The sequence below is a fragment of the Grampus griseus genome, assembly GCF_964374135.1.
Source record: "Grampus griseus genome assembly, chromosome: 14".
Taxonomy (NCBI): domain Eukaryota; kingdom Metazoa; phylum Chordata; class Mammalia; order Artiodactyla; family Delphinidae; genus Grampus; species Grampus griseus.
This window is the reverse complement of record NC_139008.1, coordinates 59,877,859-59,899,189: the sequence shown is the minus strand read 5'-3', so window position 1 is coordinate 59,899,189 and position 21,331 is coordinate 59,877,859. Positions and strand designations below refer to the sequence as shown.

The 21,331-nt window shown below is 45.3% G+C and overlaps 1 protein-coding gene across 1 annotated transcript in view; it reads left to right on the top strand.

The window, feature by feature from the left end:
- TMC2 (transmembrane channel like 2) overlaps positions 1-21,331 on the top strand; it is a gene marked incomplete at both ends in the record, with an annotated part of 88,029 nt that overhangs the window by 26,034 nt on the left and 40,664 nt on the right. Inside the window, 5 exons of the mRNA XM_082670718.1 lie at positions 1,043-1,361; positions 4,360-4,512; positions 14,061-14,151; positions 19,116-19,197; positions 19,587-19,693. Of these exons, the coding sequence (XP_082526844.1) occupies positions 1,043-1,361; positions 4,360-4,512; positions 14,061-14,151; positions 19,116-19,197; positions 19,587-19,693 (752 nt within the window). The remainder of the gene's footprint in view (positions 1-1,042; positions 1,362-4,359; positions 4,513-14,060; positions 14,152-19,115; positions 19,198-19,586; positions 19,694-21,331) is intronic.

The following is a 21,331-nucleotide window of genomic DNA, read 5'->3' as shown; positions in this document are numbered from 1 at the left end:
TGATGGCTCAGTGGTTGAGAGTCCGCCTGCCGATGCAGGGGACACGGGTTCGTGCCCCGGTCCGGGAAGATCCCACATGCTGTGGAGCGGCTGGGCCCGTGAGCCATGGCCGCTGAGCCTGCGCGTCCGGAGCCTGTGCTCCACAACGGGAGAGCCCACAGCAGTGAGAGGCCCGCATACGCAAAAAAAAAAAGATCTTATTTCCGGATAAGAATATCAGGGTAATGACATCCGTTCTCAGAAGTCAGTCATTGTGTCATGTTCATTAACAAGCTGATGGAGTAGTAACATTCCCATGTTAGAGATGAGCTGAGACTCAGAGAGGTTAAGTGACTGGCTCAAAGACACCCTGCTAGTAAGTGGTGGAGAGGTTGCTTATTAATACCAGAACCTCATTACAATTTTTCCTGCATTTAATGTGTAACTGCCCAGCTGGGATAGCTGTGCTTACACTAGGTGTTGGGCAAGCTGTTGGGGAAAGTTCACACTTGAGAGTAGATTCTGCTCAGCCAGGCCATTTGCCAGTGCTATAAAGTCATGGTTTAAAATAACAGCAACAACGTGGGAGCAGCGCTGAGACACAGGATCGGAACCGACTCCGCTGCTCTCACCACCACCACCACCCCCCGTCCCTTCCCTCATGCCAGGTGGGGCACATGAGGGGACAGCCCTTGGAGAACGGAGCCAGCAGGCCCTCTGCGTCTCAGTCTTCCAGCCTTACCAAACAGAGGCTTACGCTTGGCCTTGGTCCTGGGCGTCAGGAGAGGACTGAGCTCTGACCCAAGGGACTGCACCCCCAAGCAGAGGAAGTCATGTGTCTGGGTCTCTAGCTGAGGTTTAGGTGAGAGTGTGGGAGTGCCAGCCGGTCAGAGGAGGGAGACATTAGCTCTCAGCCGAGACCAGAGGCTCTGTCTGAAAGAGGTGGCTTTTGGAACCAATAAGGTCCAGGAAGCATCTTGTACATCTGATTTCTCACAGCTGGGGACACTTTCCTGGGGTCGAGGCCTGTGAGGCCAGAACTGTTCATTCCCTGCCCCTGCAGGTGACAGGTCCGGGAGGAGACCCTCGAGGAAGCGGACTCACAAAGCCGAGAACGCGCCAGGCAGGCGCCGAGCCCCGCCTGAACAGAAGGAGCGGGCCGGGGGCAGCCCGGGGTCGGGGTCTCCCCGGAGGAAGCAGGCAGAGCGCAGGGGACGCAGAGAGCAGCTGGGGGAACCGGAGCGAGGCTCGGCAGAGAAGACCTGCGGAGGAAGGAGGAAGAGGGACGGGAGAGCTTCCCTCAGGGAGCACCGAGCACCTCCAAAGAAGGAAAAGGAGGTGCCGAGGAAGGAGGAGATGTGGAAGCAGCTGAAGAAACACAGGTGTGTTGTGACCGGGCTTCAGGCGCGCTTCAGTCCGCGCTCTCCCTCTCCTTCCAGCCCTGCTTCCTCCCTTGATAAGGGCCAGGTGTCGTCTTCCCCCCTCATTCTCTCCCATAAACGGGCGGCCCCTGCTCTCTTTACTTAGTCCCTGCCTTTGCCCCTGCCAAGCTCTTCGCGGTTGGGGGTGGAACCGGGATGAGGGTCACAGCCATCCCAGGTTGAGGGGCCACTGCGCACTCTCGACTCAAAGCCCTCCTGGAGCACAGGTGCAAGTGGAGCTCTGAGTGGGGAGGTGATATGGCAGCAGGGTGAGAAAAGATCCCAATTCTCAATTTCAGCTGGTGACTCACCACAGCTCTTGATGAGGAGCTGAGAGAAATTAACAAAATAGGATTTAGGAGTCATTCCAGGGCTTAAGCACACCATTTCCTAAGGTGACCTGTGTCCTCTTCTGTGAAATGTGGCTTTGATCTAGAAGAACTTCAAAAGTTCTACCAGCTCTGAAATTCTAGGATTTGGGGGTTTGGTTTACTTGCTGTGTTTCCTTTGTTCCATTAGCATCTGCATACGGGGGTTAGTGGATAGAGCCAGTTTATGGAATCAGCAAGTTGGGATTTTAGTTTCATTTTTTGCTACCAATTTTGATGGGACATCTCCCTCTCTTTGCCTCCCTCTTCCACTTTACTTTGCATCACTTCTCAGGATGTTTTAAGAATCCCCATTGATAATGGGCTGGGAGGCTTTGGAAACAGAGATACCAGGACTATGGCAAAGAGCTGATGCTCCTTCCAATGGTTTCTAATAAACCTTCCTTGCCCACACCCTCACTCAGGTGTTCCACTGTACATCTCCAACTTTACAGAGGAAATTAAGGCCCACAGCAAGGGCCACTGATTTCTTCTGTCACCCCTGCCAGCCATCCCTGGCTCAGTTAGGGCTTTTGTCTACTGTCTGGTTGTCCGTAGACCTGAGCTAACAGGGTAAAGGGTGCATGGTGTCCTTAGCAACTTAGAGAGAACTTGAATGCATCATTGATGGGCCCCAGAGTGTCCGGAACTTTAGAAGGAGGCGGTCCCATCCTGTCTGGGTGGCAGATGCAAAGTAAGGGATGCAGACAAGGACCCATTTGTGCCATTTTCAGCTGAGTGTCATGGCAGGGCATAGAGATGAAAAATATCCAGTCCTGTTGCTCAGAAACTGACAGTCTAGCAGGGGAGGTAGGACATGGGCATCAGCTATCACAACAAAAAGCAGAAGGCAATATGTATGCAAGAAAGGATTTGATAAAGAGCATGTTGCTGGGAGGCTGCGGTTCCTCCACGAGGAAGGTAAATATTTCGTTAAGACTTTAAAGCCCGGGTGGAATTTGAACAAGCAATGACTGAATGTCCCACCCTCCTACCACCACCCAAACTGAGGGAACAACTTATGCAAAGACTCAAAGGCAGATATCCTGGGGGGCGGGGGGGTGAGATAAGGCAAAATGTCCCTGTGCTCTAGGCTTTCCAGCATTTAAGAGCTAGGGTCCCCCCGCTTCTCCACCTTATTCCTGTGACCTCTCCTTGCTCCTTAGGAGTTGATCAGAAGCTAAACTCACAGAGGCAAACTGGTCTCTAAAACCCGTGGTAACCCAAGCCCACATCCTGATATTTCCATTTATCAAACGTGCTAAAAAGGCTGCACAGGCAGAACACTTCTCCAGCCCCTCCCTCACCCCCTGTCAGCTGCTGCCATCTCAGCTGAGAGTCAGTGTTTTTATGAGTGAAGGAGGCTGTGAGTAGCACAGACAAGAACTTGGATTTTGTGGCAGATGAGCACACAGTCTTGTCTGTGAGCTGGTGAGGGTCATCACACCCTCCAGCTGGAAGGTCTCTGCAGTTGTGCTGTCCCATACAATAGCCACTAGCCACATGCTAGGCATTTGAAATGTGGCTGGTGTGACTGAGGAACTGCATTTTTAATTCAATTTAATTTTAATCTGATGTTAATACCACTGAGTTAAAAAATTTACTGAACTTGGACAAACAGATGTAGTTTTGTTTTTTGTGTTTTTTTTGCGGTACGCGGGCCTCTCACTGTTGTGGCCTCTCCCGTTGCGGAGCACAGGCTCAGCGGCCATGGCTCACGGGCCCAGCCGCTCCGCGGCACGTGGGATCTTCCCGGACCGGGGCACGAACCCGTGTCCCCTGCATCGGCAGGCGGACTCTCAACCACTGCGCCACCAGGGAAGCCCAAGATGTAGTTTTGAAGTTGATTTAACTTTGAAGCCAAAGCATTTCTTCTGGAAAAAAAAAAAAAAAAGACAAACTAATTTTGTCAGTGCAGATGTGAACACCAAAGGAAAATGATATTATGTTACTTTATTCATTTACAAGGAAACTTTTAAGTATGTCTAAAAATTTGGATATGTAAATCTACTTTTTCAACTAAATTTTATGAAATCCAAGTACAGATTAAATATGTTCAATGAAAATTTTGTGCCTGAATTGACATCCGTGGTGAGTACAAGATGAACCCTGGGTTTTGAAGACAGTACAAAAAGAATGTAGAATGTCTCATTAATAATTTTTACACCGATTACATTACTGTAATTATAAATTATAAATTTTTCATATACTGGGTTAAATGAAATGTATTATTAAAATTAATATGTCCATGTCCGTTTATCATATTAATATAGCTACTAGAAAACTTAACGTTACGATACATGGTTCACATTATATTCCCACTGGGCGGCCCTGCACGAGCGAGGGTGTGCAGCGTGGGGGGGACTCAGGGGCATGGAGCTTGAGGAGGCAGACCACGAGGGGCCCTGGGCTCCAGGAGGAGAAGTGGCCTCCTCTGCCAGGTGGGGGGAGTCGCGGAGGGCTCTGAGCGGGGTAGGCCTGTGTGGGCGGGAGCTGGGGGCATCTTGGGTGGGCCCCTCACATCCCACAGTGCCCCTGAGGACCCCGGCCTCCTCCTCACTCCCCTCTGCTCCACCCCGCCTCTGCTCCAGGTCATCCTCCTTGGCCTCCAGCACCTCTGGTGGGGAGTCTCTGTCTGAGGAGGAACTGGCCCGGATTCTGGAGCAGGTGGAAGACAAGAAGAAGCTCATCGCCACCATGCGGACCAAGCCCTGGCCCATGGCGAGGAAGCTGGCGGGGCTCAGGTGAGCAGTGGTGGTCGACCAGGGCCCTCCCCGTCCAGAAGGCTCAGCTCCTCTGATGAGCGCAGGAGTCCCTTCCTCCTCTCCACTCCAAGGGGGCTCAACAAGAAGGGGGGTTCACCCTCCCACCCTGCTTTGGTCACGTCATCCCCAGCACGCAACTGGCCATCGGGCCCTGCTGTTGGCCAGCACCGAGCGGGGCCTGGCGGAAGCCAAGGAGGATCGTGGCCCTCCGGCTACGCACCCCCCTCCATTTTCAGGTCACCTCTCTGTCCCGCGCCCCATCTGGTGGCTTCCGCGTCTCCCTCACAACCAAAAAGACACGCCTTCCTTGGGGGTGAGGGGGACTTTCCATGACCCCCATCTCAACAAGTTCAGACCTCTTTTGTGTTCCCTAAGCACTAGAATCTCTCCCCTTGTCACACACTCACCCTTACAGTGTGGAGAGCAGGCGGAGGGGCTGTCTTAGCTACACTTGTGTCCAAATGCCTAACACAGGGCCAAGCTTGCAGTGAGGTTCCATGAATATTGCGTGGCCTGGTGCCCACGCCCCTGACTCCTATTTGCAACTCGGCTATTTCCCTGGTTTCCATATGACGAGCCAGCCCACCATGCATTTTATGGCTCTTGACTCTCTGCTGAAGTTTTGAGAGAAGGGCAGGACGTTTTTCCTGAAAAAATCCCATTCAGTGTTACCATCTTCCCCCAAGTCCCACCTCGGTCTTTCTGCCACAAGACTGGAATGACTCCCTCCTTCCCTCTGTGTAAGAAGCCATTTTCCCTGGTTCCTCTCACACCTGATTTTCCTCATTGCTCAAGTCAAATGCCTCGCCCCTTATCACATAGAACAGGTTGGCAGACATTTTTTTTTTTTTTTTTTTTTGCTGTACGCAGGCCTCTCACTGTTGTGGCCTCTCCCGTTGTGGAGCACAGGCTCCGGACGCGCAGGCTCAGCGGCCATGGCTCACGGGCCCAGCCGCTCCGCGGCATGTGGGATCTTCCCAGACTGGGGCACGAACCCGTGTCCCCTGCATCGGCAGGCGGACTCTCAACCACTGCACCACCAGGGAAGCCCTAGCAGACATATTTTGACGTTCAGCCTCACTGTGTCTCGGAGGCACAGCAAAGATGCTGGCTGTGCAAACCCTGACTAGGAAGGAGCCTGGTAAACAGAGCTTACTCCACTGTTTTGCAAATTATTACGTTGTCTACAACTCAGCTGCAGGAAGAAATGCCTCCCTGCGGTGCCTCCAGGCCAGTGCTGACCAACAGAACTTTCTGGGATGATGGAAATGTTCTAAATCTGCGCTAATAGAGTAGCCTTCAGTCACATGAAACTAGTGAGCGCTTGAAAAGTAGTCAGTGCAATTGAGAAACTGAATTTCTGTTTTATTTTAATTTATTTAAATTTAAGTCATCACAGGTGAATGGTGGCGACAGTTTGGGCAGTAGCTACAGCTTCAAGCAGCAGGCTGTCTGCCTTCCCACCTCCCTTTTTCTGAGTCTCTTCTCCCTGCTCCCCCAGAGCCGAGTTCTTCCTCCTTCCATCTGTCAGTCTAACAGAACCTCACTCCAACTCAGGTGTCACCGGAACACATCTTTTATTAACAGTGGAAAAAGAGCAATGTTGATGCTTGTGGAAATGAGATCTCCAGCTGGCTGGAAGTCTCAGGGACCATGAAAATCCCTGAGGGCCATTCAGCTGCCCTGAGGAGAAGTCTGCATCTCCTCCAGGCCTGGGGGCAGAGTTCCTGCTCTTGGTGGGGGTGGGAAGTGGCTAAGGCCCTAGAAGCTGAAAAGACTTGTCTCTCCCACTGGAGCAGGTCTCCCCTCCTTCTCCCTCTTGCAAGACTCCTTATCCCAGGCTCAGGCTCTCCAGCCTCTGGGTCTCAGCTCCATTGGTGCCTCTGCCCTCCCACCTGGCTAGTTCCCACACTCTGAGACTCAGGCCAGGTGTCCCCTCTGCAGGGAAGTCCCCATTGCCCCTCCCTGCATTCAGGCTGAGTTAGTTACGGCCTCTCTGACCCCTAAGGCCCTCACTTGACTGGATGCTCTTGTTTGCAGAGCTGTTTTTTATTAATCTTTTAATATTCTTTTTTTAATATATATTGCCAACATTTGCTGGGTGCTCCCTATGTGCCAGGCACTGTTCTGAGCGCTGGGTGTGTAACAATTCATTTAATCTTCATAATCACCCTTTGATGTAAGTACCATTATTATTGCCCCCATTTTACTGATGAGCAAACTGAGACACAGAGCAATCTAGTAATTTGTCCAAGGCTAAACAGTGAGTTTAGTGGTCTGGCCAGAATTTGAACTCAGGAATTCTGCCTCCAGAACTTGCACTCTTAAATTGTAACTGCTTCTCTAGGATTACTAGACATTCTAGAATACACCCCTTTGCCTCCTGTATGATTTCCTCTTCTGGCAGTAAAGTCTTCAATTGCAGATCTGCAGATAACATGTCCAGACTACATCTTTTTTTAGAAGCAATGGTGTGGGGACCCCAGTCTCTGGCCCACTCAGGCAGCTGGCATAGTTGTTGTAGACAATCAAAGAAGGATGGCAAGGCATAAAGAGTAACAGCAGTGAATTGGGGCAAGCCTGCCTTCACACCTCTACCATATCTGTGTGGTTTGACTGGCTATTCAATCCCCTCAGGCTGGATTCCTTCCCTTAACCTCTCTGAGCCTCACAGCTGGCTTTTGTAAAGTAGGAATAATAATATCTACCTGCAGAGTTGTTCTGACAAATAAAAAATATTTAAGTACCCAGCATATAATATGCAATTAATAGATAGTAATTATTGCTATTAAAGCTTGAACATCTTGTTCCAGACACTGTGCTGAACCCTGAGAGATGAAGATGGGGAACAAAGATGAATCAGAGAAGACATTATTAACGCACATCATTAATAATGACACGAGGCAGGCTGTGATGTTGGCAAAAGAGTTTCTAGTGCTCATGAGTCAGGGATGTTTGCTTTAATCATAGAATTAATCAGGTATGTCACTCAGCTTTGTCAGAAACCTAATGTGTTAGAAAATTACCCAAAGTGAGATCTGAAGAATTCCACTTCTAGGAAGATGGAGTAGATATACTTCTCCATAGTCTTCCCACTAAGTACAACTGAAACCATGGATATTATGTGTAAAGCAAACATAAGAGACTCAGAAAGGTGGAGAGAAGAAAGGCAGACTGGCTAAGGACCTCAGGGTCAAATGAATGACAGAGCATTGAGTTCCAATTTTCCTTTTTGCCTGTATATCCAGACTGGATATTGGAGAAGCTGGCTGCCCCCAAACACTGACAGTCACACACAAAAGCACCTCAAGAAAAGTCTGCTGTCTCCAGCCAAAGGACCAGAAAAGGGACAGCCTGGCAAGACAGAAGACTTGTAAACAATAACAAACCTACTCCAGCCAAACATCATAAACAAATGAGCAGCTGTAGCCCCAGCCCTGGCAGCAAAAGCCAAGTGGAGAAGCCTACATTTCCTCCCTTGCCAGGCTGTAACATGGTGCCCCTAACACCCCCATCAAATGTCAGAGAAGGCCAAGTGAGGAGCAGGGACTCTCATCCCCACTGGGCAGTGTAATGAGCCCTCCCTCTCCCTGGGGTGTCAGTGGAGACTACATGGGGAGTCTGAAATTTCACCACCACCTGGAAGTAACAAGGCATCTCTTCAAGCCAGGAGGATATGAGTGGAAGGCTTGTGGGAGCCTGAACTCCCATCCCTGCTCAGCAGTAACAAGGAGCTCCAGCCCAGCCCCAGGTATAAAAGGAGGCCAAGTGAATAATCTGGACTTCCACCTAGAAGTAAGCAGGCAGCATCCCCCTTCACCTACTGGAGCCGTGTCAGAGGAGGCCTGCTAAAACACAAGATTTAAATAAGATCCAGAGTCTCATAACATAGTATCTCAAATTCCAGGCTTCAGTTGAAAACTCAGTCATCATACCAAGAACGAGGAAGATCTCAAACTTGAGTGATAAAAGGTAATCAACAGATGCTAACATCAAGAGGACATATATGTTAGAATTATCTGACAAAGATTTTAAAGAAACCATCATAAAAATGTTTCAGTGAGCAATTATGAACACATGAAACAAATGAAGAAATAGAAAGTCTCAGAAAATGAATAGAGGATATAAAGAAGAACAAGTGGAAATTTTAGAAGTGGAAAATATAGTAACTAAAGTTTTTTAAAACTCAATGAATGGGCTCAACAGCAGAATGGAGAGAACTGAGTAGAGAATCAGTGAAAGTGAAGGTAGAACAAGACAAATCAACCTGAACAATAGAGAGAAAATGGTCTGGGGAAAAAAGTGAACAGAGCCTCAGGGACATGTAGGATTATTATAAATGATCTAACATTAGTGTCTCCTCCAAATCCCTAGATGATGAAAGAAGAAAATAGAGTCTCAAAAGAAGAGAAAGAGGGTGGAACTGAAAAAGTCTTCAAAGATATAATGACTGAAAATTTCTCAAATTTGGCAAAACTTACAGATTCAAGAAGCTAAACAAAACCCCAACAAGATAAATCCAGAGTAATCCATGCCAATACACATCATGGTCAAACTTCTGAACACTTATAAGAGTCAGAGAGAAACAATGCATTACTATAAAGGACAAACAATTAGAATGACAGCAAATTTCTCATCAGAAACTATAGAGGACAGAGGAGGTGACATAAAGATTCTTCAAGTGCTAAATGAAAAGAATTGTCGGGGCTTCCCTGGTGGCGCAGTGGTTGAGAGTCTGCCTGCCGATGCAGGGGACACGGGTTCGTGCCCCAGTCCGGGAAGATCCCACATGCTGCAGAGCAGCTGGGACTGTGAGCCATGGCCGCTGAGCCTGCGCGTCCGGAGCCTGTGCTCCGCAATGGAGAGGCCACAACAGTGAGAGGCCCGCGTACCGCAAAACAAAAACAAAACAAAACAAAGAATAAAGGAGAAATCAAGACATTCTGAGATGAAGGAAAACTAAAAGAACATGTCACCAGCAGACCTACCATAAAGTATAACTAAAGGAAGTTCTCTAAACATAAAGGAAATGGTAAAAGAAGGAATCTTGGAACATCAGGAAGGAAGAACATGGTGAGAGCAAAAATCTTGGAAAATACCATGGATTTTCCTTCTCCTCTTGATTTTTAAAATTATGTTTGACAGTTGAAGTAAAAATTAAAACACCACCTAGGGCTCCCCTGGTGGCGTAGTGGTTGAGAGTCCGCCTGCCAATTCAGGGGACACGGGTTCGTGCCCTGGTCCGGGAAGATCCCACATGCCGCAAGCGGCTGGGCCCGTGAGCCATGGCCGCTGAGTCTGCGCGCCTGGAGCCTGTGCTCCGCGACGGGAGAGGCCACAACAGTGAGAAGCCCACGTAACGCAAAAAAAAAAAAAAGATAGCAGGAGAAACTATGTAAATACCAGACAAAGTCAATTTCAGAATAAAGAAAATTACCAAGGGCATAGAGGGACACTACATAATGATAAAAGGGTCAATCCACCAAGCAAACAGGACAATCCTAAATGTATATGCACCAAAGAGATCAGTGGTTTGGATTCTACAGAGTATTAATTTTCCAGTGCTACGTAATAAATTACCCCAAAACTTAGTAGTTTAAAACAATAATAAACATTTATTATCTCCTGTTGGTCAGTAATTCAGGAGCAGCTTAGCTGGTCAGTTATGACTTGGAGTCTCTCATAAGGTTGAGTCAAGGTGTTGGTCAGGGCTTCAGGCTTCAGATGACTGGGGCTGGTGAATCCACTTCCAAGGTTACTCACACAAATGGATGGCAAGTTGGTTCTGTTTGTTAGTAAGGGCCTCAGTTTCTCTCCATACAGGCCTCTCCACAGGCTGCTTCACTGTCCTCATAACATGGCAGCCGGCTTCCCACTGAAGAGGGGGATTTCAAGGGGGAAGTCACAATACCTTTTACGTCCTAGTCTCAGAAGTCATAAACTGTCACTTCTACCACCTTCTATTCATTGGAAGCACATCACTAAGTCTGCCCTGCATTCAAGTGGAGGAGAATTCAATTCCTTTTTTTTTTGGCTGCGCCGCTTGGCTTGTGAGATCTTAGTTCCCCCACCAGGTATTGAACCCAGGCCCTCAGCAGTGAACACGCAGAGTCCTAACCACTGAACAGCCAGGGAACTCCCCAGTTCTACATTTTAAAGGGAGGAATGTCAAATAATTTGCTGACATAGTTTAAAACCACCACATATGGGAAGCCAGGCATGCTTGGTTAAACTCAACTGCCCTTAAATTGATTCAGTGACACCTCTAGAACAGATGCCATCACCTGACTCATCTGAATTTCCACTTAGAGTGAGCTCAGCCTCTGTTTGATCTTTGTCTCCATAACTGAAAAATAAAAACTGCTTAGGGACAAAGGGAGACACCAAACCAACATAGCCCAGATCACCTTCAACCTCTTGACCACCTCCAACCTCTAGCCACCTCCCTTTGGCCACCTGTATTCCCTACCTTTGTCTGGTTGTCTTCTGGATTTCAGGCTGGCTGATACATTCTCCCAACGTTCTGCACGGGACGGCAAAGCTCTGTAAGGATGCCATCAAATGCGGGCTGCCCTGTGTCTATTTATACCTCTGCATCTCAAAATTAAGTGTGATTTTGAATCTGAACTCCTTCACCAGGGGGTAGTTTTTGGAAATATGTAGTCTCTGTGAGATGCTTTGGATCAACTTCAGAGTATTCTCATTGTGGAAGGCGGCATTGCTGTGCCCCTTGTCCAGACCCCTGGGGAACAGAAGTCTCCTCACAGCAGCCCCCTGGGCTAGGAAAGAATCCTATCAGCTGCCCACTCCAGGAGCTGCTGTTTCCCCAGAAGGAGAGGGGTGACTGCCTGATAAATGAAATTGCTGTGCTTACATGACATGCATCCACTCGTTTAAGTCTCATAACATTGTCCCCATTTCTAGATGAGAACTGCCACCCTGAGAGGCACAGAATCCTGCCTGGCTCTCTCTGGCACTAAAGCCACACAATACACCCCTTCTCTCCCAGCATTAATTGCTGGCCACCCTGACTGTGTCTTCCAAACTGTTATTTGGGCCCTTTTATCGACAAGGAGGGTCTTTCTAGGGCAATGTGAGGGACTGCTGAAGTGCTGTCTTCTGCTGTGGATGGCTGCCCAGGAGAGCCTTGCCTCAATGGCTTCCTCCTCTCCTGAGTGTTGGAGGGACCTGAGGGGTTGCTAATCACCTGCCAAAAGTGACCTTGAGATCCAGGCCCCTAGAAGTTTCCACAAAGCAAAGGATCTCTCTTCTTTTGCTTTTTTACTTCATTTACCACACACCATCTGGTTTGAGGAAGAGGAGAGATGAGCTTGCAGAAAGTTCCCCATTTGAAAGGAGGGGACAAGGAGGGGACAGAAGCACCCTACAGAAGTAAGATTTGCAGAACTGTTAGGGGAATAAAAAAGAAGAAGTAAGATTTTCAGGGAATTAATTCCCTGGCGGTCCAGTGGTTAGGCCTCCACACTTTCACTGCCGAGGGTGCGGGTTCAATCCCTGGTTGGGGAACTAAGGTCCTGCAAGCCATGTGGCACAGCCAAAACAAAAAAAAAGTAAGATGTGCAAAACTGTTGGAGGGGAGGGGAAGAAGTAAGATTTGCAACAGTTGGGAAGTGCAGTGCAAGAGCCAGTATTTCCATAAACCAACTACTATCTCTAGTAAGAAGAACACTGATCACGTATGACATGTTTCAAGGGGTTTGCTGTAAAAACGTTAGTTGTGATTATTTATATACTTTCAGTGGATCCAAAAAAGCTTGCTGTGTCCATCAAAACTGTTAGACCAGCTGTTCTCTTTGCAGTGAATGGTCCTCAGCATTTGCACCCAGTGCTGGGCAGGGCCCTCTGTTCTCCTGAGGGCCCTCTGGGCATCTGGACACAGTCTGGACATTGAGAAGAGAAGCATTTGGTGCCAGGCTCAATGGCGCAGGCATAAGAGTTGGCCTTTACTTTTGAGAATTTTTATCAGAAGTCTTCAAATCTTACTAGTTATCACATTTAAATTCACAAACCTCAAATGCTTAGGAGTCTCTACCCACTCATAAGATATAGGAAGAGGACAAAAATATGAATTTCATGAAAACATTCTTTGGTGTCTTGGAGTCATTGGTAGTCACAGATAACTCACTGCCAGAATGAGCGCTGCCTAGGGAGAAAACAGGGGCTGACCCCATAAAGGAGTCTTAATCCCATACAATCCAGCTTTTGACCCTGGACTCAGAAGCTAGACAGTTGGCCTCATTAACATTAGGACGTCATTGAGACATCCTAATAAAACCAACCTTGGAGTTAACCCCAGGTTAGAATGTAACTTTAACAGGTGTCTACTACCTGCGTTTGCACTTTGGAGGTGGTTTAGGTTGTGTTGCCAGCAGGGGGCGCTGTAACAACAGCAGTCAGACACACAGGACCCAATGTCTTCTTCCACCCACCCTGAGATGGACTTCATTCTTCATCTACTTGTGTGGGTTTATCCAGTGTTTCCTGATAAACTGTTTCTGTGGGGGGATGGATGGGGGAACCCTGATTTGGAGCACTTGCTGAATCCCATAGTCTAAATACTCCCACCATGGCTGATTTCAAGCTACCAACAGTTTAATAATTTGTTGGCCAAGTTCCAGAATATTTAACAATTGGTTCTCAGAAGCCAGCCCTCACCAGCTCCAGCACACCACCCAGAATATTTAACAGACAAACCCATCCATGTGTTTCCCGTGCCGTCTTCCTTGGATGTTCACTCACTCATCCAGCGTTCATTCACTCCACAAATACCTACTGAATGCTGTACTGGTTTTTTTATTGCTGCTCTAACAAATTACTACAAGCTTAATAGTTTAAGACAATACTCATTTATTAGCTCACAATTCTGTTGGTCAGAAGTCCAACTTGGTGTGGCTGGATTCTCTGCTCAGGGTTTCACCAGGTTAAAATCAAGGTATCAGTGGGGCTGTGGTTCCCTCCCACCTGGGACTTGAGGTCCTCTTCCAGGTTCCCTGACTTTTGATAGAAATTCATTTTCTTCTCTTGCTTTCCAGTGTGGCATCCTCCAGAGGGGCCCCAGCAACAGAGGGTGGAGAATTCTCTTGCTTCTAATTTCTCTGATTTCCCCTTTTGCTGCATCTCTCTCTGACTCTTCTGCCTTCCTCTTCTTTTTCTAAGGGCTCACATGATTATATTGGGCCCTTCCAGACATCCAAGGTAATCTCCCTGGTTTCAAGTCAGTAATCTTAATTACATCTGCAGAATCCTTTGTGCCATTCACCAAGGGGCAAAGGTCATGAGAGCCAAAATTCTGCCTACTGGTGCCTACCATGTTCCAATCACTATTCTTGGCATTTGGGAAACTTCAGTGGACAAAACAGACAAAATGCCCTGCCTTCGTGGAACTTACATTCTAACTAGGGATATAAAACACTTAAGGCTTTCAGCCACATATACACCCTCATAGTTCAGATTTCTTTTGCTTGGGCATTAATTGAATTTCTGCCTTTTTCCCCCCCGCTAACCAGGGAGGCCCAAGAATTTGTGGAGAAGTATGAAGGAGCCTTGGGAAAGGGGAAAGGCAAGCGACTCTACGCCTATAGGATGCTGATGGCTAAGGTGTGTGGTGCAGAGGCGCAAACCTGTGGGGGGACTTGCTCAACTCCTGAATCTGGGTGACCATCACAGTGCCTGCCCAGCTTCACCATTTGTGTCCACCTCCCCCAGAATCCTGAGCGTGAGGTCCAGTCAACCATTTCAATTTATCCAAGAATGGAAACCAACCGTATCCTGTCCATTTCTCTCTACTTATCTGTGAGGGCTTCAGTATACTTGAGACTTGTTTCCTCTCCAGTGAAGAACTAAACTCACAGAATTAATGATGTTGAATCCACTGGGATCTTATTTTCCAAACCCCCAAATCAAGACTTTGATTTGGTGGAGACCCAGAGGGCCATGGTGTAATCAGGATCATACAGAAGGACAACAGTAGTGTCGACGGGGCATTGGGGGCAGCTCTGGTTTATTGAGTTATGCCGTAAACTGAGCTTCTGATTCAGGCTAGGGTAATGATCTCTAATTGGATATTTAATGTGGAACTTATGGAAGTATTCTTCCTTTACCTACTGATCTGAAAAACTATCATTTTCATCCACTTAATTCTTGTATAGGGCCTTTTTTGGAGCTTTTATTTGAATTCATCCTTTCAGCTATTGATTAATTCTAATGGCTCATAGGGCTTCCTCCTTTTACCTTTCTTTCTCAGAAATGTTTTGGCCAGTCTTGCCTATGTTTCCATATGCATTTTGTTTTGTTTTCTTTGCATTCTTTTTTTCCACATGCATTTTTAAAATCACTTTGCCAAGGTCCAGTATAGCCCATTGAGATTTTGATTGGAAATTTTTTTAAATCCTTGATTTAATTTGGGAAGATTTATCTGTACAATATTTAGTCTTTACATCTAAGAATACCATACATTTCTCGAGCCTTATTTTTACAACCTTCAGCAAAGTTTGTCATTTTCTTCATATAGATCTTTTCCATGTCATATGTTATTTCTACAAAATTTATGTTTTGGTTGCTTTTGTGAATAGAATCATTTTTCCATTTATTTAATAACTAGAGATACCTGGTATGTAGGAAAGCTACGTATTTGAATATTAATTTTTTTTTTTTTTTTTTTTTTTTTTTTGGCGTTAAGCGGGCCTCTCACTGCTGCGGCCTCTCCCGTTGCGCAGCACAGGCTCCGGACGCGCAGGCTCAGCGGCCATGGCTCACGGGCCCAGCCGCTCCGCGGCATGTGGGATCTTCCCGGACCGGGGCACGAACCCGTGTCCGCTGCATCGGCAGGCGGACTCTCAACCACTGTGCCACCAGGGAAGTCCTTGAATATTAATTTTTTAATCTGGTTCCCCTGTTGTGCTCCCTTATTAGTTCTAATCATTTTCATCTGATTGTGTATGTAAAGGTGTTTTTCTTGGGTTCTTCTAAATCATTCCTGTCCTAAAGTGCGGGTTAGCAATCCTAGAATAGTTTCAATTGATGATGGTGATAGTGGGTCTCTTTGCTTTTCCATTACTTTAATGAAAATGGCTCTACTGTTTCACACTAAGTTGATGGGAGTTGTTGCCTTGAAATAGATTTTCTTTCTCCCAATAAGAAATTATCCTTTTATTTCTAGTTTAATGACTTCCATTTTATTGGAAATAGATGTTAGATTTTATTAAATACCTTTCCCTTCTGTTCATACACTTACTTTTATCAGGCACATCTGATTTTTCAAGTATTTTATTTATAATTTTTACATAACTTTTCATAAGATTGATTTGAATTTATGTGTGTACATACGTGCACGTACACTATCTTGGCATATTTTAATATTAGGGCTGCACTTGCTTTATAATATTAAACGCATAGCATCACCTCCTTTTTATGCTGTAAATCAGTTTGTACAGCTCATTCATTTTTTTGGAAATTTGAAAGATGACACCCTTAAAACTGTACGGATCAGGAAGCATTTTATAGAATATCTTGATAATTTTTTAATGTTTTTCCAATTGGTGTAGTCAAGTTTTAACTTTTTCTTGGGGCCATTTTGATATTTTATATTCTTCCCCAAATTTGATCATTTCATTAAGATTTTCATATGTATTAACAGAAAGTTGCATATAGGTAGTCCCATAATTTTTGTCATTACATTTTACATATGTTGAGTTTTAATCTCTTTTATTCCTAATTTTGTTTTTTTCTTCCTTTTCAGTTATAGTTGCCTGACAACTATCTATGGGTCGTTTATTAATTTTATCTAAAAACCATTTACCACTTAACAACTGCACACTCAGAACTTTTTTCCCAATTAAGGAATGTGTTCTTCACATATACGTGATAAATGGTCTATTCAATCGTGTTTCTATTCAAACAGTTCTAGCTTCTTTGTTAGCAGAAGGATGGCTGCCAACTCTCCATTCTTTGTATTTACTTTCCTTCATGGTTTTTAATTCTTTGCTTTCTCTCTCTTTGCGTTCTCAAAAATTTCTCAGGTTTATTCTCAATATCATTGGATCAATTTTCTTCTGTCTCAAAGTGTAATGTTTATTTTCATTCTATTACTGAACTTTTAGCAACCTTGTAATCAATCCTTCCATACTTCACCTGTAACCTTTTTTTTTTTTCTCCCCTGGCCACGCCATGCAGCTTGCAGGATCTTAGTTCCCCAACCAAATGCAGAGTCTTAACCACTGGACCGCCAGGAATTTCCCCTCCTGTATTCTTTTTTAACTCTCTAAGTGCTAACCTGTACTCTAGAAGCCATATTTTTTGTATCCTACTAAGAATATTGAGCCATCTCTCAAAATTTAATTATGTATCCTGGAGGAAATGCTTTCCAAAAATTTCAAAGAATGGCATCACTTTTTCCTTGTTTTGACGTACTAATTCTCAGGCTTCACTGGTTGTCTTTAGTTATTCAGATCCAGATTTCATCCATGGACAGGATGTGCCTGTGTCTTGTTCGACCACTGTTTGAAATCTGTTTTCCTATATACAGCTGACTAGTAAGATGACATGCACAGCTAGTAACCCAGTCTGAGGACAGCAGCTACCAAATCACACAGCTCTGAGGAAGGGAGTTGGGGGTCTTCTCCCGCCCACGCCCAAGCTCAGTTTTCTGATTCTCTAAACCAATGAAGGAAAGAGCTTCAATGCAGAGCTTCTCCCAGGCCTCTCTCTGCCTCTGCCCCCCGCCCCCAGGCATCATCTTTTCAGGCCAAGATGCCGACAGCCTTGAGGGGCTGTCAGGTGGTTGCCAAGTGATCAACTGGCAGGCTATGTCTCCAGGGGCCTCACTTGACAACATTCATTACTCCATTGGTCCTCTGCCTTGCAAGGCTATATTTTATACTGATTTTATCAGCACCCTGACAGGGGATCTGTCTCTCGGGGGAGGACTCACATTAATAAAGCTTATGAGACTGATATATAAAACCAGATACCAGATTACTAATCTACAAGGAGGAATAACTGGTGCAAGAAATGAAAAACAAATTTCTTTTTTTTTGCATTATGCGGGCCTCTCACTGTTGTGGCCTCTCCCATTGCGGAGCACAGACTCTGGACACGCAGGCTCAGTGGCCATGGCTCATGGGCCCAGCCGCTCCGCGGCATGTGGGATCTTCCCAGACCGGGGCACGAACCCGTGTCCCCTGCATCGGCAGGCGGACTCTCACCCACTGTGCCACCAGGGAAGCCCAGTGCCTTTTATTTTTGATAGTACAGTTAGTTATATGGGAAACTAAACCATAATCCCAATTCCAATCTATTAATTTGCAATGAAAAAAATTACTGCCATAGAAATCAAAATATTCACAGCCCAGATGATGCGCAAATGCTTTCCTTAGAGACAGACCTAGATAAGAAGCCAAATAAGCCAAAGATGGTTTTTGAGCACAGAATCAGAACTAGGGAAGGGAGAGGAAGCAATGGGGTTGGGGTGTCCATGTCCACCATCTGCCATTCCCCACATCCCTTCCTGTCTTAGGGAGATCTTTGCCGTTATTATCAACCTGACTTTTGCTTATGAACCCCTCTTCTCCTTGGCATCTGTGAACATTTCCCTCTTCTGACAGGTGGTTTCCTTCCTTATACAGTAATTATCCAATCATGATATAGTCAAAGCCTTCAGGTTTGGAAGCTCGTCTGATTCCTTCAGATAAAATTTCCCTTTTATCCTTTAGTGAATTTACAAAGGAAAATCTCATTTCCTTCATGAATAAGTTCTTTTGAGACCTTTGTAATAATAGAAACTGATCTGAGGATTTTCTCCCTACTTCCTCTTTGCCTGCTGTTTTCTATGAGGTGTTTTTGGGTTTTTTTCATTCCAAATGGATTTATTTCCAGGGGGTGGGGATGTTGGAGAGAAGCCCCTTGAAGAGTTGACAAACTTTCACGCAGCCGGCAGACAGACAGCTATTCAAGTTTCTGATTGGTACAAAGTGTCGGAGCTGGAATAGACCATGGAAAGGGGCATAATGCCTTCCCAACTACTTTTAGGAAAAAAAAAAAAAAAACAGGCTGCTGTTTCACTAGGAGAAGAATGGGAAGCCACGGGCTGAGATCTCTTTACCACTTCCACCAGCCTTGTAGTTTAGCAACAGTTCCTATCAGATTAAGGCACTTGGCTGTCTGCCAAATGTAGGTATGAGAGTTATGAAATTTCTTTTTTCTCTTGAATTTTTGGTTTAAGATGAAGGAAGTTGTATCAGAGTTTGCTAAGCCAATTTGATTCCCCAAATCATAAATTATACACAGACTTTCTAAGTTCATATGTAAAGTGTCCAAACCTGAAACTTTATCAGCACTATAGACAAATGCAAAGTATTGTGTTGCCCTTGCTTCTCTCTGACTCACACCTGACTTTGGAAAGTGAAGATGTGCACATCCACCTCTGACAGCCTAGGCTCAACAGCTCCAACATGGCAGCCTCACCCACATGTCAACATGTCAACATCTACATGCACCTCCAATTTCCCCTCCAGGCCCAAAGGCAGCGTGTTAATGAACTAAGGGTGTTGCCTGTTTAATTTCAGAAATGGGTCAAGTTTAAAAGAGACTTTGATAATTTCAAGACTCAATGTATTCCCTGGGAAATGAAGATCAAGGACATTGAAAGTGAGTATTTTGGTGTCACTGTTTTTAGTTCGTTTGCTGAAGGGTTTTCCAAGGGTTTGGACTGTGTTCTTGACTAACTGACTAGATTATGTTATAGGTTCTGTTGTACTAGGAGAAAGATGAAAGCAGAAACTAACACATCATTGTAAAGCAATTATACTCCAATAAAGATATTAAAAAAAAAGAAAAAAGATGAACTTTGGACTAGTCAGACCAAAATTTAAGATGTGCTTCTTCACATCGGTTAGGCCCTTTTTTTCATCTAGAAAAAGAAAAGGGATGTATATTCCACAGACTGACATGAAAATTGAATCCATCACACACATAAAGTCCTCCTTTATGTTAATGTCCTTCTGCAACACTTACATCCACCATCTTTCTCTCTTCAGGTCACTTTGGTTCTTCAGTGGCATCATATTTCATCTTTCTCCGATGGATGTATGGAGTTAACCTCGTCCTTTTTGGCTTAATATTTGGTCTAGTCATAATCCCAGAGGTAAGAAAAGAACTGCTTACAACTTCAGATAGTGTTGAGGCTTATCATGACAGCCATCTTCATTTATATAAATCAAATACTCTGTTTTACAAAGAATCCGTCATTCATTTTAAATTCTGTGCTCACATCATTTGCCCAGATAGCCGAGTACAAAGAATGGAACCAAATATTTCCATTTCTGAATTAACAGGTGGACCCTACATTTTTCTACCTTTCATTTTACTTTAAAATTAGTGGAGAACTAATATCTCAGTGAGGTTTTTTTCTCTTTCACCTTGAAAAAAAAAGAGATAGAATGCATTATATCATAATTTATTACCCCAAAGAAACCCTGCATTTGAATAGCACTCCTCACTGTTCTCCCAGATACAATCTTATTATGGGTGTAGGTAGATCCTTACCTATAGCTTAGTAATTGAGAGACAAGAAAGGAACAAATGACCTGTACAAATTTACACAGTAAATTTGTGGTGAATGAGATTCCAGGTTTCCAGAGTGTTGGCCTGGGGCCTTTTCCAGGGGTGCCTGTGGTCCATTAGCGCTTAGCACAGTAATTGCTACAGTCCTGCCTGAACCATTTGGTGCTTGTGCTGGGTACACAAGTGGATTTACCTTTACAGCCTACAGGGTAATGATATTTATGCATTTAGTATTTTTTCCTTTTAGGTTTATTAATTGGCTCTATGATAGGTTACTGATTCCTACTTTATTACAAATGATTCCATGAGAATATTAGAGTCAACTCTATCTGTAGTCACATCTTTGGGAAACTTTCCTGAACATCTATTTTTCACAAAATTAAAAGACTTCCATGGAATGTGAATTAAATCAGATTAGTTAGAAGAAGTGGAGGGTTTATTATAATAGTACTTGGTAGCAAAGGAGTGTTATATTATTGATAAAACCATTGAATTCTTTTCTACATTACCCAAAGAGTATACTTACAATTATGTCATTAACTAACCTTTATACTCCTTTATGTGCACACCTGGAAATCAAGGATTATGAGTCAGTCCACTTTGTCCTATATATATTCTTAAACCATTGTCACTCTCCAATACAGAGATAAAGATTTTATTTTATTTTGTTAAATGATTCCATATGAACATTTTTTAAAATTTTTATTTATTTTTGGCTGTGTTGGGTCTCGTTGCTGGGCGCAGGCTTTCTCTAGTTGCAGCGAGCGGGGGCTACTCTTCATTGCGGTGCGTGGGCTGCTCATTGCGGTGGCTTCTCTTGTTGTGGAGCACGGGCTCTAGGCATGCGGGCTTCAGTAGTTGCAGCACGCAGGCCCTAGAGTGCACGGGCTTCGGTAGTTACAGGCTGCAGGCTCAGTAGTTGTGGTGCACGGGGTCTAGGGTGCGTGAGCTTCAGTAGTTGTGGCTTATGGGCTGTAGAGCGCAGGCAGTAGTTGTGGCACGTGGGCTTAGTTGCTCCACGGCATGTAGGATCTTCCCGGATCAGGGATTGAACCTGTGTCCCCTGCACCGGCAGGTGGATTCTTAACCACTGCACCACCAGGGAAGTCCCCAGAGATAAAGATTTTAAACCTTCTGGCAAATGTGTACAAATGCTCTTGAAAACAAATCTGGTTCTCCCCAGTATTGTCAGAAGTTAAATAGAAGTTTTACTTCTCCC